The 13,340-nt window shown below is 27.5% G+C and overlaps 4 protein-coding genes across 4 annotated transcripts; 1 reads left to right on the top strand and 3 right to left on the bottom strand.

The window, feature by feature from the left end:
• Positions 1-288: 288 nt before the first annotated feature.
• LOC128965900 (uncharacterized) lies at positions 289-8,136 on the bottom strand. The gene is made up of 9 exons (XM_054312678.1): positions 8,071-8,136; positions 7,865-8,010; positions 7,622-7,784; positions 7,399-7,558; positions 3,610-5,351; positions 3,294-3,551; positions 1,763-2,756; positions 1,581-1,700; positions 289-299 (listed from the first exon to the last, which is right to left on the bottom strand). The coding sequence occupies exons 1-9, from the start codon at positions 8,134-8,136 to the stop codon at positions 289-291; spliced, it is 3,660 nt and encodes a 1,219-aa protein (XP_054168653.1).
• Positions 8,137-8,556: 420 nt separating this feature from the next.
• LOC128965735 (LDLR chaperone boca-like) lies at positions 8,557-9,244 on the bottom strand. The gene has a single exon (XM_054312487.1). The coding sequence runs from the start codon at positions 9,126-9,128 to the stop codon at positions 8,562-8,564; it is 567 nt and encodes a 188-aa protein (XP_054168462.1). The 5' UTR covers positions 9,129-9,244; the 3' UTR covers positions 8,557-8,561.
• Positions 9,245-9,280: 36 nt separating this feature from the next.
• Positions 9,281-12,087, top strand: LOC128965731 (cyclin-C-like). Its single transcript, XM_054312483.1, has 11 exons — positions 9,281-9,436; positions 9,497-9,603; positions 9,666-9,872; positions 9,938-10,029; positions 10,131-10,222; positions 10,284-10,312; positions 10,385-10,423; positions 10,490-10,569; positions 10,640-10,719; positions 10,780-10,821; positions 11,931-12,087. Exons 1-11 carry the CDS (start codon positions 9,405-9,407, stop codon positions 12,037-12,039), a joined length of 909 nt encoding a protein of 302 aa, XP_054168458.1. The 5' UTR covers positions 9,281-9,404; the 3' UTR covers positions 12,040-12,087.
• LOC128965732 (60S ribosomal protein L8) lies at positions 12,087-13,202 on the bottom strand. The gene is made up of 3 exons (XM_054312484.1): positions 12,969-13,202; positions 12,545-12,838; positions 12,087-12,482 (listed from the first exon to the last, which is right to left on the bottom strand). The coding sequence occupies exons 1-3, from the start codon at positions 13,104-13,106 to the stop codon at positions 12,138-12,140; spliced, it is 777 nt and encodes a 258-aa protein (XP_054168459.1). The 5' UTR covers positions 13,107-13,202; the 3' UTR covers positions 12,087-12,137.
• Positions 13,203-13,340: the final 138 nt, after the last annotated feature.

Genomic DNA, 13,340 nt, shown 5'->3' on the forward strand with positions numbered 1-13,340 from the left:
TATATATTGATACTTACGGTAAATGAGTTTTTATTAACTCTTATTAAATACCATTTTAAATATCAATTGTATTTATATTGGATTTAATTACAAAATATCATAAGCTATAAATTATAAAGTTATAAAGACTAATAATTGTGAAGTTGAGCAAGGTTATTTTAATTAACCAATAGATTACCGGTATTTTCGATGATATTACAGTATATTACCGGTAATTTGAAATTATTGAAATGATTCATTGATTCAAATGCAAAGATAAATAATAACATTAATTCATCGTATTTTTGTTCATTTTGAATCTATTTTTCAAATATAAATAATCATTAAAATAAATATTACTATTTTTAATAAAAATTATTAAATATTAGTATATGTAGATATGTTGTATTTTTATTGTCTAGTTATATCAATAACTATAAAATCAATTTACCGGTAATCTAGAATTTAATAAAATATTTTATAGAAAGTATAAATACTAAATTTATAATCGCATATACCGTATGTAAGCACTTATTTTCTCACTAAATAATGTGCAAAAATTTAAAACAACTTATACGAACTAATATCACATTTGTTTCCAACCACTGAAAATAAATGTCAGGACATGGGGTAGAAAATTATGTAAGACTGGTCCATATAAATGGGAAACTACTGTACAATATGTAAAGACTGGTCAATAGATGTCATATTTAAAGACGGGAACGATTATAAACGTCCAAAAAATTTAATAATGCAAATAATTTGACAAAAATTAGTAATCAATTAATTGCTTTGAGAAATAAATTTTACATAATTTCCTACATTGACATTCACATTGATTTCCTGATACAATTAGTCAGTATTAATACATACGGTATATACAGTATCATAGTATATATCATATTATTTATAACATATATAAATTATAAGTTATATCTTTTAAGATAATACACTAATATAATAATAGTATAAAATTCATATTTATATTGTACTAAACTATATACAGTATTATTACTTTATACTATTAAATAATAAATTAATTCTTATCTCATATGTTTATGATTTATTATTAAGATATTTATTAAGTATTAATTTTTTAAATTTAAACTCATATTTGAAAAATGATAGAATTTTAGTTTTTTAAAGTTTTTTAAACAGTGTAATCATGAAAATCATAAAAACAATATACTGTGTACTGTATATAAAATATGGATATTTTATCGATATTTATTAATAATTAGAATTAATTAATATTTCAGACAATATATTAAATAAATATTTAAATAAATTAGTAATAAAAATATATATATTTATTTTATTTAAATATGATAATATCACAGATATTAAGCCAAATAACAGTGTATTTTTATAAACAATAAATTCAAATAAAATAATAAATATTTATATATAAATTTAAAATAACAAATAACTGAAAACTAAAACTTAAAATTGTGATTGTGATTGTGATTGGTAAACCATTTGAAATATCGTTGACTAAAAAATTAAGAAATTAAAATAAATTAAATAAAAACAATACTACCGTAATGTAAGTAAGTATCAGTAATACTGTATAATTATTATACTATTAATATAATACATACTTGTTTTGCATGGCTTATAAAAAGTTGAAACAGATTTGAGTCCAGTTATTGTCTGCCTCTTAACTGTTCCCAAATTAATTAAATTACTGAATTCAACTTGAAATCGATGGGCTTCATTACCTAACAAATCAATAGACAATTAAAAATATGATATATTAAGTCAATTATTTTATTTTCGTTACCAAAGAAGTTAACGGATAGCTGAACACATTGATTGTCGGCAATGTCTCTGGTATTGTAGACATCGGCAACTATGAGCCAATCGGTTGCATTTAATAGACTTCTCATATGAGACATGAATTTGTTAACAGTGAATGTCGGCGTCTTTTTGATGGCAACATTACTTATCAAATGAATATCTGGTTTTATGTTAGCACAACCCAGTGGTATAAAATGTCCATAATTTTTAAATATGATAACCGAACGACCCATAACTGAATAGTTTCCAATTAGCGGTAAGTTTACATCGGAAAAAAGTTTGCGTTGACCACCAATTGATAATATATTGTGTTTACCACTCAAGTCACCCATTGCACACCGCAGACCATTATTTGGATTACAATCTTTTTTATATATGTCTATATCATCTTTACTAAGATAAGGGTTCCATCGATATCCAGAAGCTATACATCTTACTGAGTCTATTTGATTAAAAGCATCCTCTCCTACAGGGGTTACATAAACAGCCCAATTATGACCTGATGTGACATTTAGATTATTGAATCCGGGATATTTTAGATTGACTTCAATCCATGTATCACTTAGACTACCATCGATGTACTCCAGTTGTTTGAACCGTATATAACCAGAGATTAGATGTCTTGGTTCATGAAAAGAGGCCAAAGCGACTATTTCTCGGGCCATATCTTTGCTTTCTTCAATATTAATTGTTGAACAAACCCATCGAAAATTTTTCTCTTTTTTATGAATGACAATAGATCTGCCGATTATAGAGTTGGGTCCACTAAGACTAAGACTAGAATCAGTCCAGTCTTGTCTTTGAGTGTTTTTGTTGTCAATAATTCCAAACTTTCCACTAAGATCTCCGACTTCATACTGATCTACTGAACCAACTTCAGGAAAAGGACCAACAGATACATCAACATTAAGTGGATTAAAATGACCATAAACTGCATCGGCTGCACACGGAAACTCTTTTTCAATTGAAACCCAACTCTAATTTTATAAAATTACAATTAAATTTAAATATTAATCAAACTATTCTATGAGTAATGTTAGTCTGAAAGAAAATTAAATGATTTAATCTTTTGAAAACCGTTAATATGCTTATTATAAAATACATGTTATCCAAAATCATATTATATTAATATTAATATACATATACACGATGTATAAATTAAATAAATAATTATAAAGATTTTAATACCAATTTTCAATTGGTATAATTAGTATTTACTCTTATGATTTATTTTTTACTAATAATAAATTAAAAATTTATTATATATATTGCTATAATAGAATATATTGTTATTATAGATAATATGACATTTTTTCTTTAAAAAATGGCAATAATGGACAAATAATTGCTATTTTACAAAAGAAAATTATCATCATATTTATATACTGTATATTAACAAAACTTAAACTTTTCTAAATAAATATTGTATTTTAAGCATCTAATTAATATAAGCACTAATACAATAACTATAAATTGACAATTTGTTTAAATAAAAAATCAATGATATGTCTTACATCGTGTATGTGATATCCATGAGCGAGACCATAGAGACCGTGTAAATCTACTTTACCATTGGTGGCATCGTATGAGGTTTGTTGATTAAAAACTATAGATCCCGATATGTTTGATGCAATTGCAGTACTTGTTCGCCAATTTCTAGCACTAGCTGTTAATGGATGAACAATTCTTATGACAGCACATCCTAATCTATCACCCCTTTGTTGAGGTGCTGTGTCATCGTGTATGACAAGCGATCTACCAATAATTGATTGCTAACAAACATTTGTAATCAAATAAATATAAGTTAATATTTTTTGTTGTAAATCATACCATAGAAGGTCCGGACAGTGGTAAGAGAGTGTCGGTATAAAACAGTTTATTATTAAAACTTCCTTTATATGAAGCAATCGATAATTTCTTTGATTTTGATGTTAAATCTCCGACTTCACAGCGAAACTGATTATCAGAATTACATAAAGAATTGTAAGTTCGTCCCATTCCTACATTAAATGGATTAAAGTGAGGACCGGCACTATCACACCGTCGACTCCAGTTATAAAAATCTCTTCCATGAGTATTGGTATGTATGTGCCAACTATGACCGACTGTATTATTAACCGTACCATCAGAATAGCTAAGTTCTGCAAAAACAGTTGTTTCACTCAATGGGTTATCTTTTAACTGTCGAAATATAACGTATCCAACAATAGGATATACAAAAGTAGCCATAGCTGTGACCATTTCATTATGATAACCAATGTTACAACATATCCAACGATCACCATTTCCTTTATGTATTACTACTGAACGACCTATAATACTATTTATACCAAAAAGTGGTAGATTTAGATCAACAAAAACAGCTAAATATATATCTGAATTTGGATCTTCATTTAAAGGTCCATATTTGCCACTCAAGTCTCCCACTTCATACATATCATTAGTACCGATAGCAGGAAGTGGACCACTGTTAGAGTCAATAGCAAATGGATTGAAATGGGGACCAACAGCTTGAGCTGAGCATACATTATCATGTTTTGATAGTTGTGACGGTAATGGGAACTGATGAATGTGATACCATTTTGCTCGTCCTCGTAAATTTGTTAAATTGATTTTAACAATTGTTGGATCAGTTCGATAACTCTGACTGAAAAGTATGGATCCTTTGACGCCATCCATAGAAATACTAGCTTTTACTTGTCTGGTCTCCAAAGGTTGCAATTTTGCACAAGACATCACACGTTTGGCACTATTTTTGTCATAAATTGTAACATAAAGTCCACGACTAGATTCAAGATAAGAAAGTGGAAAATTCATATCAATTGATAACTTCTTTGAGTATCTATTATTATTAGATCCAATGACAGCCATTCCATGTTTTCGCGTTAAATCTCCTATTTTACACAATTGATGATTACTTGTTGAACAGTTACTGTCGTTAGCATTATTTGGATCCAACAAAGTCTGTAAATAATCACATTTTCGATCGCGTTTTGTATCCAATATATCCGATACTAAGACTTTCCATTCATTTCTTGAATTTGATTTATATTCTTCTTCTATATTATATAGATTAGTAAATATAAGAGTTTCTTGTCTTTGGTTTTCTCTGAAGAGAACTGTTCCAGCAATGGTTTCAGTAAATGTTGCCAATGCAGACTTGACAATACCATCAGTAAAAACGTTGGAACAAGTTCGGTGATCACTATTATTCATGTTTCTTAATGATACTGATTTCCCCCAAATACTTTTGACACCATAAAGCGTAATATGCGAGTCAGTAAAAGTTTGGATATCATTATTAATATGAGATATACTAATAGATCCGTGTCTTCGAGTCATGTCGTGCTCTGTTTTGCCGACTTCTGATGCTGAACATGGGTTCTTCGAGTCATAAAATACAGGCAATTCGTTGATAAGCCATTCAAAGAGTTGATTGTTACCATCGTTATTGGCATTACTTAAGTAGATGCCGATAGAGACGATATCGGACTCAGTTTGTTGTCTGAATGTTATGTTTCCCCGAATACCACCCGAATTGAAGAGCGCATACAACTCAACAGTAATTACAACTATTAAAACAATTTATTAATTATTATATTTATTAACTGTTAATAGTGTAATCATTAGTGTATTTTATATTAATTTTGTTTCAATCATAATTTTTTTAATACTATATAATGTTTTAATAAATTTTATTTTTAATTACTATGTTTTACTATATTTTATATTAAAACTTACCTGGAATAATTAATAAATAAATAAAAAATGCCGATATTATAGACTTAAAAATTAAACACATGATTTATTAATTTAAGTATTACACATATTAGCCTTTTATGATAATGTTTTAGTATGAAATGTTAAATATGAAATGTTATCTTATGAAATATTTATAGTCATTTTCTAAAGATAATACCAATTAATTCAAATCTAACTAATTATATATTAATTGAACTTAAATTAACTGTTAAGCATTACATCAAAAATGAATATATTTTAATTATGTTTTAAATGGTGGTTCAATGTTAACAATTTTGAAAACCGGTTATAAATATCCTAAATATACAAAACTTGATTTATTTAATGTTTTTATTTCATAGGGGAACAACTTTTCACTTTTAGCCTAAATTAATAAAAACATTTGTATTGTGTCTATGAGATGACCAATAATACTCTATAGACTTAACTAATTGTATATATTTAATATTAATAACACATTTTGTTATATTATTAATATAATTTATGATAAATTCTTATTGTATTAATATATTGTTTTATATAATTCAAAAGTATTTAACTATAAAATCGGAGACATAAGTGCTTGACACGGTTTTTTGTCTTTTATAACTTTTAAATTTATAAATTTAAATTAATAACAAATTTTGAGGTATTATAGAATAGTCAAGCATTTTACTTAAAAGTGGTTAATAGACTAAATAGTCTATAATATACTATTGAATATAATAGACTATATATAAAATAACAATAATCGATTAATTACACGGCAAAGTACCATGGCACTATTATTTTAAACCACATCTACATTTTACAATTTTTACTTTATGTATTTTTTATTCAATTTTAAATAATTTAAGCAAGTTTTTTTTTTATTATAAACAGTACTATAATCAGTATAGAATGGGATAAAATGACAAAAATAAATTTTTGGGGGTATTATGTGAGTGTAAACTTTTTTAACTACTGTACTATTTTTCCTAAATTTTTCAGAATCGAGAGGGGAGTGAACTAAAATTTCCTATAAATTTCCTTAGTATAAGTATCAAATATTTTTACTATAATTTAAAATATATAATAATTGATATAATAATAAAAATAATCAAATATATTAACTGTTAAAATTTTGTTACAAATATATTATATTTAAATAAAATATAGTAAGTTTTGATTACTTTTTTGGTTATTTTTTGGTTACTTTTTTGATTGACATAATTGTTTAATTGATACCTAATTCTTTATAATCTCTAACCACTGATCAGTATTGATCATCACATATACACTGGTTTTTTAGATACCAGTGCTGTAAGCGTTACGGGAGCGGTATGGGGTGAGTGGACATGTGTTATAGTGTTTAAATATTGAAAATAATTGAATGACTGTTTTAAAAATTATATTAAAATTATGTTGTCAAAGTTAGATATATATAATTTTCTTTTTTTTCTTTTTTTCAATTATTCAATTCAAATATTTTCAATTTTAATCAAAATTACATTCATAGCTTTTTTGGTTTATACTTCAATTTAAACAAATTGCATATTTCAGTAACAATTACTATAAATTATATTACTGTGTATAACATCTATTTGTAATAAAAATATACTATAATAGAGTATAATGTAATATTACCGGTAATCTTATAAATTTAATAATTTTTAAAAACTGTGAAATATTTATTAATAATTTTGTTCAATAAATAAATTCTTCATATCATACAGTTTAAGATTAGTTTAATCAATCAATCTATTAGTTTATTAATAAATTACTAATAAAACACTAAATAATATAAAAATTATATTAAGATTATTAAACTATTAATAAAATTTAAAAAATGAATTCATTAACTAAAATATTTTCCATTTCTAAGAACTTTGGTATTACTCGAAGTATCCATTTGTTGTAAACTCATAGCTATCTCTTCATCATTTGCTGTCTCTATCAGTATTTTTTGTCTCATTTCTTCAAACATCTGATCTTCAGAGAGAAGTGTTTGGATAAGTCTTTGAGTTTCTTCTTCTTCTTTTAAAATTCGTTGACTTTCCTAAATATATGACAAAAATTAGATAAAAAGCATTTAATATAAAATGAATTAATTTATAAATACCTGTTTCATAAATTCTTCATATTCTTGATGTACTTCTCCTTGTGATGAAATGACTCTATGAACAGATCTGTATTCAAACAACTGGTTTTCAGAAGTATCAATGTCTTGATTACAACAAACTTTGAGAGAAACCAAATGAGGATATTTGGCTTGAATTACATTCCTATAAAAGTACAGTAAATATAAAATACTGAAAATGTTTTAATTGTTATTTGATTGATTAAATTGATTGATATTTGAAACCATTTTTGCCAATCAATTAGATTGTCATCGTTTTTGGCCTTTCGAGCCCAACAACTGATTCTAGACCTACAAAATGGACACAAGAGGTTAACCATTTCGATGCTCTTCTTAAAACAATCTAAACACATGTGATGACCGCACGGAAGCTAATAATAACAATAATTAATTGTTTATCAATAATATTTAATACTGTATTTGACACTAACAGTGACCGGATATCTCATGATTGCAATACAAATGGCACACATGAGGTGGTCATCATCTTCAGACATCTCAACATAAGATTCAATGTTTGCTGAAGATTGACTCATTGAAGATAACTATTAGTTTTAACAGATATTTAAAGATTATAATTAAAATTATAAGACATTTGTAGACAAATTGAATTCCAACTTTTAATAACTCGTTTAAAAATTGCAATATTCAGTACTGTATTGTAATGTATATTACGTTACAGTTTGACATTCAATCAAAGATAACTATCGCTTACAATACGTGTAAAACTAATTATTAATAAATTCCAAACTTTATATCGTTTATTAATTAATTGTATTTATATTTACTATAATTATTTAATTATAATATTTTAAAATTTATACAAATAGTTATATTAAAACAGTATCACAAATGTTATGCAAAAAATATTTAGTTTTATGTATTGTTGTAATATATGATGATTTAAGTAATGATATCAATGTTATAGTTCTTGTTTAGTGTATTTATGGCTAAACTTTCCATAATATGGTTTGTTTTCAATCGTCACTTCTTCACACAACTCTTGTTCAATGAAGAAGTCCTTTGCATCCCAGGCTTGAGTGCCGTCTTTGAACATAAAGATAGCTCTGTTGTCGGCAATTATGAAGCGTTCGGCTATAATATGGCTATTTTGAAGACTCGTTTGCCATAAAGCTGTTACACGTTCTGTCTCTTCACGTGAAGAATCTCCTCTGACGGTAACGAAAGTCATTAAAGTTTTTCCTTTTTTGCTTATTTTAAGCAAACTCTCAGGATTTGAAAGATCGGCTGAAGACATGTCCAGTTTGGGTGCTTCGCGAAGATGTTCAGGCAATTCATCGTTTTCTAATAGTTCTTCATCTTCTTCCCATTGATCATAAAGCCGTTCAATATCTGCATCATTATAATCACGAATGTCTTTCTTCGCCCAATCGGGTTTTGAACCATCTCTTGATTTCTTGCACATCACTGAACGCATCGACAGTAAAAAACAACAAAATACTAAATATTTAACTAACATTGTTGTCATCAACTGGTCATCAACTGGTCATTAATTGTCAATCAAATAGTAGACAATAACTACATTAATCGACAAATGAAGAGTAGATTATCACTGATTGTCTTCAATGTAAGCATTTGTTGGACTTATGCGACACCTATTGATTAATGAGTAAATGATATCATATATTAAATATATTAAAGTATTATTTAAATAATAAATTTAATTGTCATATATTGTGATAATTATTACCGTAAGTGATGTACATTTGGATGAAAGTAGTGATCAATTAATATTTGAGACCAAATGGCCGGTTGTTTTTGGCAGAGCTCTCACTTGTAAGTCATGTAATGTCTGTATTTGTAGACAAATAACAATTGTATTAAATTGTCAATCAGTCAACAATGGCTATTAACACGACAGGATCTAATGAGAGAAAGACATCAAGACTTACAAATATTGTCTGACGAGGAATATTTAAAATTAATGATTTTTTTCGCTAATTGTAAGCATTGTTGACATTAAGTGTTATTGTAAATGAATTAATAGATTAATTGATTGGATTAGTGATACAAGCGTTGGGAGAACAGCTTAAAGTTAAGCAACAAGTCGTGGCCACAGCTATTGTCTACTTTAAAAGATTTTATGTCAGAAATTCATTGAAAAGCATTGATCCGTTGTTGATGTCACCCACTTGTGTTTTCTTGGCCTCAAAAGTTGAAGAGTTCGGTGTTATATCTAATAACAGACTTATCTCGACGTGTCAATCAGTTGGTCAGTGATTGTGTCCATTTTAGATGACAATTACAGTAATAGTTATTTATGTATTTGTTTAACAGTTAAGAATAAGTTCTCTTATGCCTATCCGTCTGAGTTTCCGTATCGGATTAATCACGTTCTTGAATGTGAATTCTATCTCTTGGAAATGATGGTAATATTGATATATCATATAATGTTTTACTCATTACTCTTAATATTTACCGGTATATGACTTAATGACTTATATATATATATATATATCAATATATATAGGATTGTTGTCTGGTTTTATATCATCCTTACAGACCTTTATTACAATATCTTCACGATTGGAATAATAAGGAGACAATACTTCCCACTGCTTGGTATTGATTTGTTTTAATAGCAATCAATGTTTAATAAATTTATTTGATTTTTTCTTTTAAGGAATGTTGTTAATGATATATACCGTACAGGTATTATAAAATAATGTTACCGTAATTGTTAATATAAGGTTAATTAAATTGATGTTTATTAACAATATATAGATATATGTTTGTTATATGCCCCACATCAAATTGCATTAGGTATGTATCAAAAACTATACAATACTATACAACAGTTATACAACAATTTGATATCTTTGATAATAGCATGTCTTCACATGGCATGTGTTATCACACAAAGAGATTACAAGCAATGGTTTGCTGACTTAAATACAGACTTAGATAAAGTAAGCTAATCATACAATTTACTTACAATAAGTTAATAAATAAAATTTACAATTACTATATATGCCACAGGTTTTGGAAATTACTCGACATATTCTCAACTTATATGAATTATGGAAGAATTTTGACGAGAAGAAGGAGATCCAGGCATTGTATATAATTATAGATAAACTGCAATGTATTTATTGTATTAATATTTATAATATTTATAGACTCAACAAAATGCCAAAACCCAAATGTCAACAAACGTCGAGGTAATCCATATTAATGTTTGTTTTAATTAAATTATGGCACACTTTCAATAAAAATTGTTTATTGCATTCAATACTCTGTCGATTTGATCAATAATTTGTGTGCCAACTGTTTTATAAAAAAATTATTTTACCTTTTGCTTAATAGGACATATCTTTATCATTAATGATAAGTTTTAAATTACAACAAATTAAATATTGTTAGCAAATTATGTAAACAATACATAATATTGTCTTAACTAACATAGTATTGCATGCGATTATATCTAAATTGTTAACAAGGGATACAATTATATCATAAATATAGTTGCAATCATTTTTGTAATGTTTTTCCCTAAATAATTGATATAATTTACATATAGTTGCGGTCATTTATTTTTTAAATAACTAAAATAAGATCAATTATTGTAAAAGTGCTAGTTTTATATCAAATATTATTTATATATATCTATGATTATAAACCTAACACTAAGTTTGGTAATACTATTAAGAGACCGAACAATAATTGATATAATAGTTGCAAATATTGCAATCTATATATATTCAGAAATGACATATCATTACATTCAAAACTAAAGACTTAAGTGATGAACAACTATCTTATGGACAACAAGAGGGAACAGATATTAGAAAAGATCAAAGAAGTAATTGTCACCATTGCTGGTGATAACCACATAATTAATTTACAGTACTTTTTGTTTAAATAAAATTTGTTTTAATTACTATAATTGAGTTATTATTACATACAACTATTGTATGTCTACAGTAGTATAAGTGCATCAATTTTGCTTAAATTTTTAATACAATTGCATGCAATAATGTTAGTTAAGTCAGTAATATCTAAAATTTATACAAATAATAAAACTGACGGATCAATTGTTTTAAAAAACTAATCAATAGATATTTATAAAAACAATGTCAAGAGGAAGACAAAAGAGTTGATTTGTTATAGAAATTATAAAATGAATATTATTTTCAAAAATATAATTCAATTCAAATTAAAGATAATCAAATTGTTAATACAATATACCGTTATTGGATGTCCTATTAAGTGATAGATAGAGTACTAATTTAATACATTCATCTGATTAATAAATTTTTCCTAATCGTAGGCCCCCTTCACAGGGAGGGGTTCCATCAGAAGGTCAGTCGAGTCAACAACAAAGCAATCAAAATACATCGACTGCTTCCTCGTCTGGTTTATCACAAACTACTAACTAATGACTACATATTAAATCATTTGTAATCATAAGAAACTTAAATTATATAAACAAATCATATAAACCATTCATTTATTTATTAAAGAAGTGATACAATAGTTATTTCGATTCATCTTTCACTTCCTTCTTTCCACCCCTAATACGACCGGTACGTCGGGCAGCTATCAAACCGACCTTTCGTCCAGCACTGGCATCGCGTCTAACTGTAGACGCGTGACCAATATGTTGATGATTACCGCCGCCGTGTGGATGTTCAACTGGATTCATAGCCACACCTCTAACCTTTGGCCAACAGTTCCTCTTTGCCTTATACTTGTGATAAGCGCGACCAGCTTTTAGAATAGGCTTATCAATTCTTCCTCCGCCAGCAATAATACCAACCATTGCCCGATTGGCTGACGGCACCACTTTCTTTGCACCCGATGGCAACTTAACTCGAGTTTTCTGTAAGACATATTAGTATAAGTTATTATAACTTATTAATATATAGATAGTATTTGTTATACCTTAGTGTCGGGATTGTGTGAAATGACAGTTGCGTAGTCACCTGAAGCCCGTGCAATGCGTCCCCTATCGCCTGACTTTTCCTCCAAATTGCAGACAACAGTTCCCTCAGGCATAGTACCAACCGGTAAAACATTACCGATTTGTAGTGTAGCTTTACGACCACAATAGACGAACTGTCCCGTATACATGCCCTCCGCTGCCAAAAACAGCTCTTTCCTTAATTTGTATTTATAGGGATCGCGAAACACCACCTGTGCTAATGGGGCACCTCTTCCCGGGTCGTGAATGATCTCCTGTAAAACAATTGTTAACATATAATATAATTCATCAATAAATCAGAAACAGTTTCTGAGATATCCATCATTTAATGGTAAATCTGATAATCAGATTATCACTCAATACATCATGTGGTCCAACACTAACCCGAATCACTCCTTTGATATAACCATGTCTTTCGGCGAAATCAATGGCCCTGAGCTTAGGTGCGCCCTTCCGGTGCTTGTTATGGCTCTTAAACACAGAACCGGCGCCTTTACGTTGGGATCTAATCACTCGACCCATTGATTATAATTAACTAATTATAACTATTAAACACACTATTAGTTTAACAGTTTTAAGTTATAACACAAAAACAGGAAAAGGAAATCAATTCAATTCAATACATATTAATGTATATAATATACATAATATACAGTCAACACAATATATATGAACGACACATATTATACGTCCAAACAATCAATTATTTCAAATACATTTGTAATCATTGTTTTTTGTTTTTATTACAATTATATT

Source organism: Oppia nitens, unplaced genomic scaffold (genome assembly GCF_028296485.1).
Source record: "Oppia nitens isolate AA-2021 unplaced genomic scaffold, nextdenovo-longstitch-racon4-pilon3 scaffold18_pilon_pilon_pilon, whole genome shotgun sequence".
Lineage (NCBI taxonomy): Eukaryota > Metazoa > Arthropoda > Arachnida > Sarcoptiformes > Oppiidae > Oppia > Oppia nitens.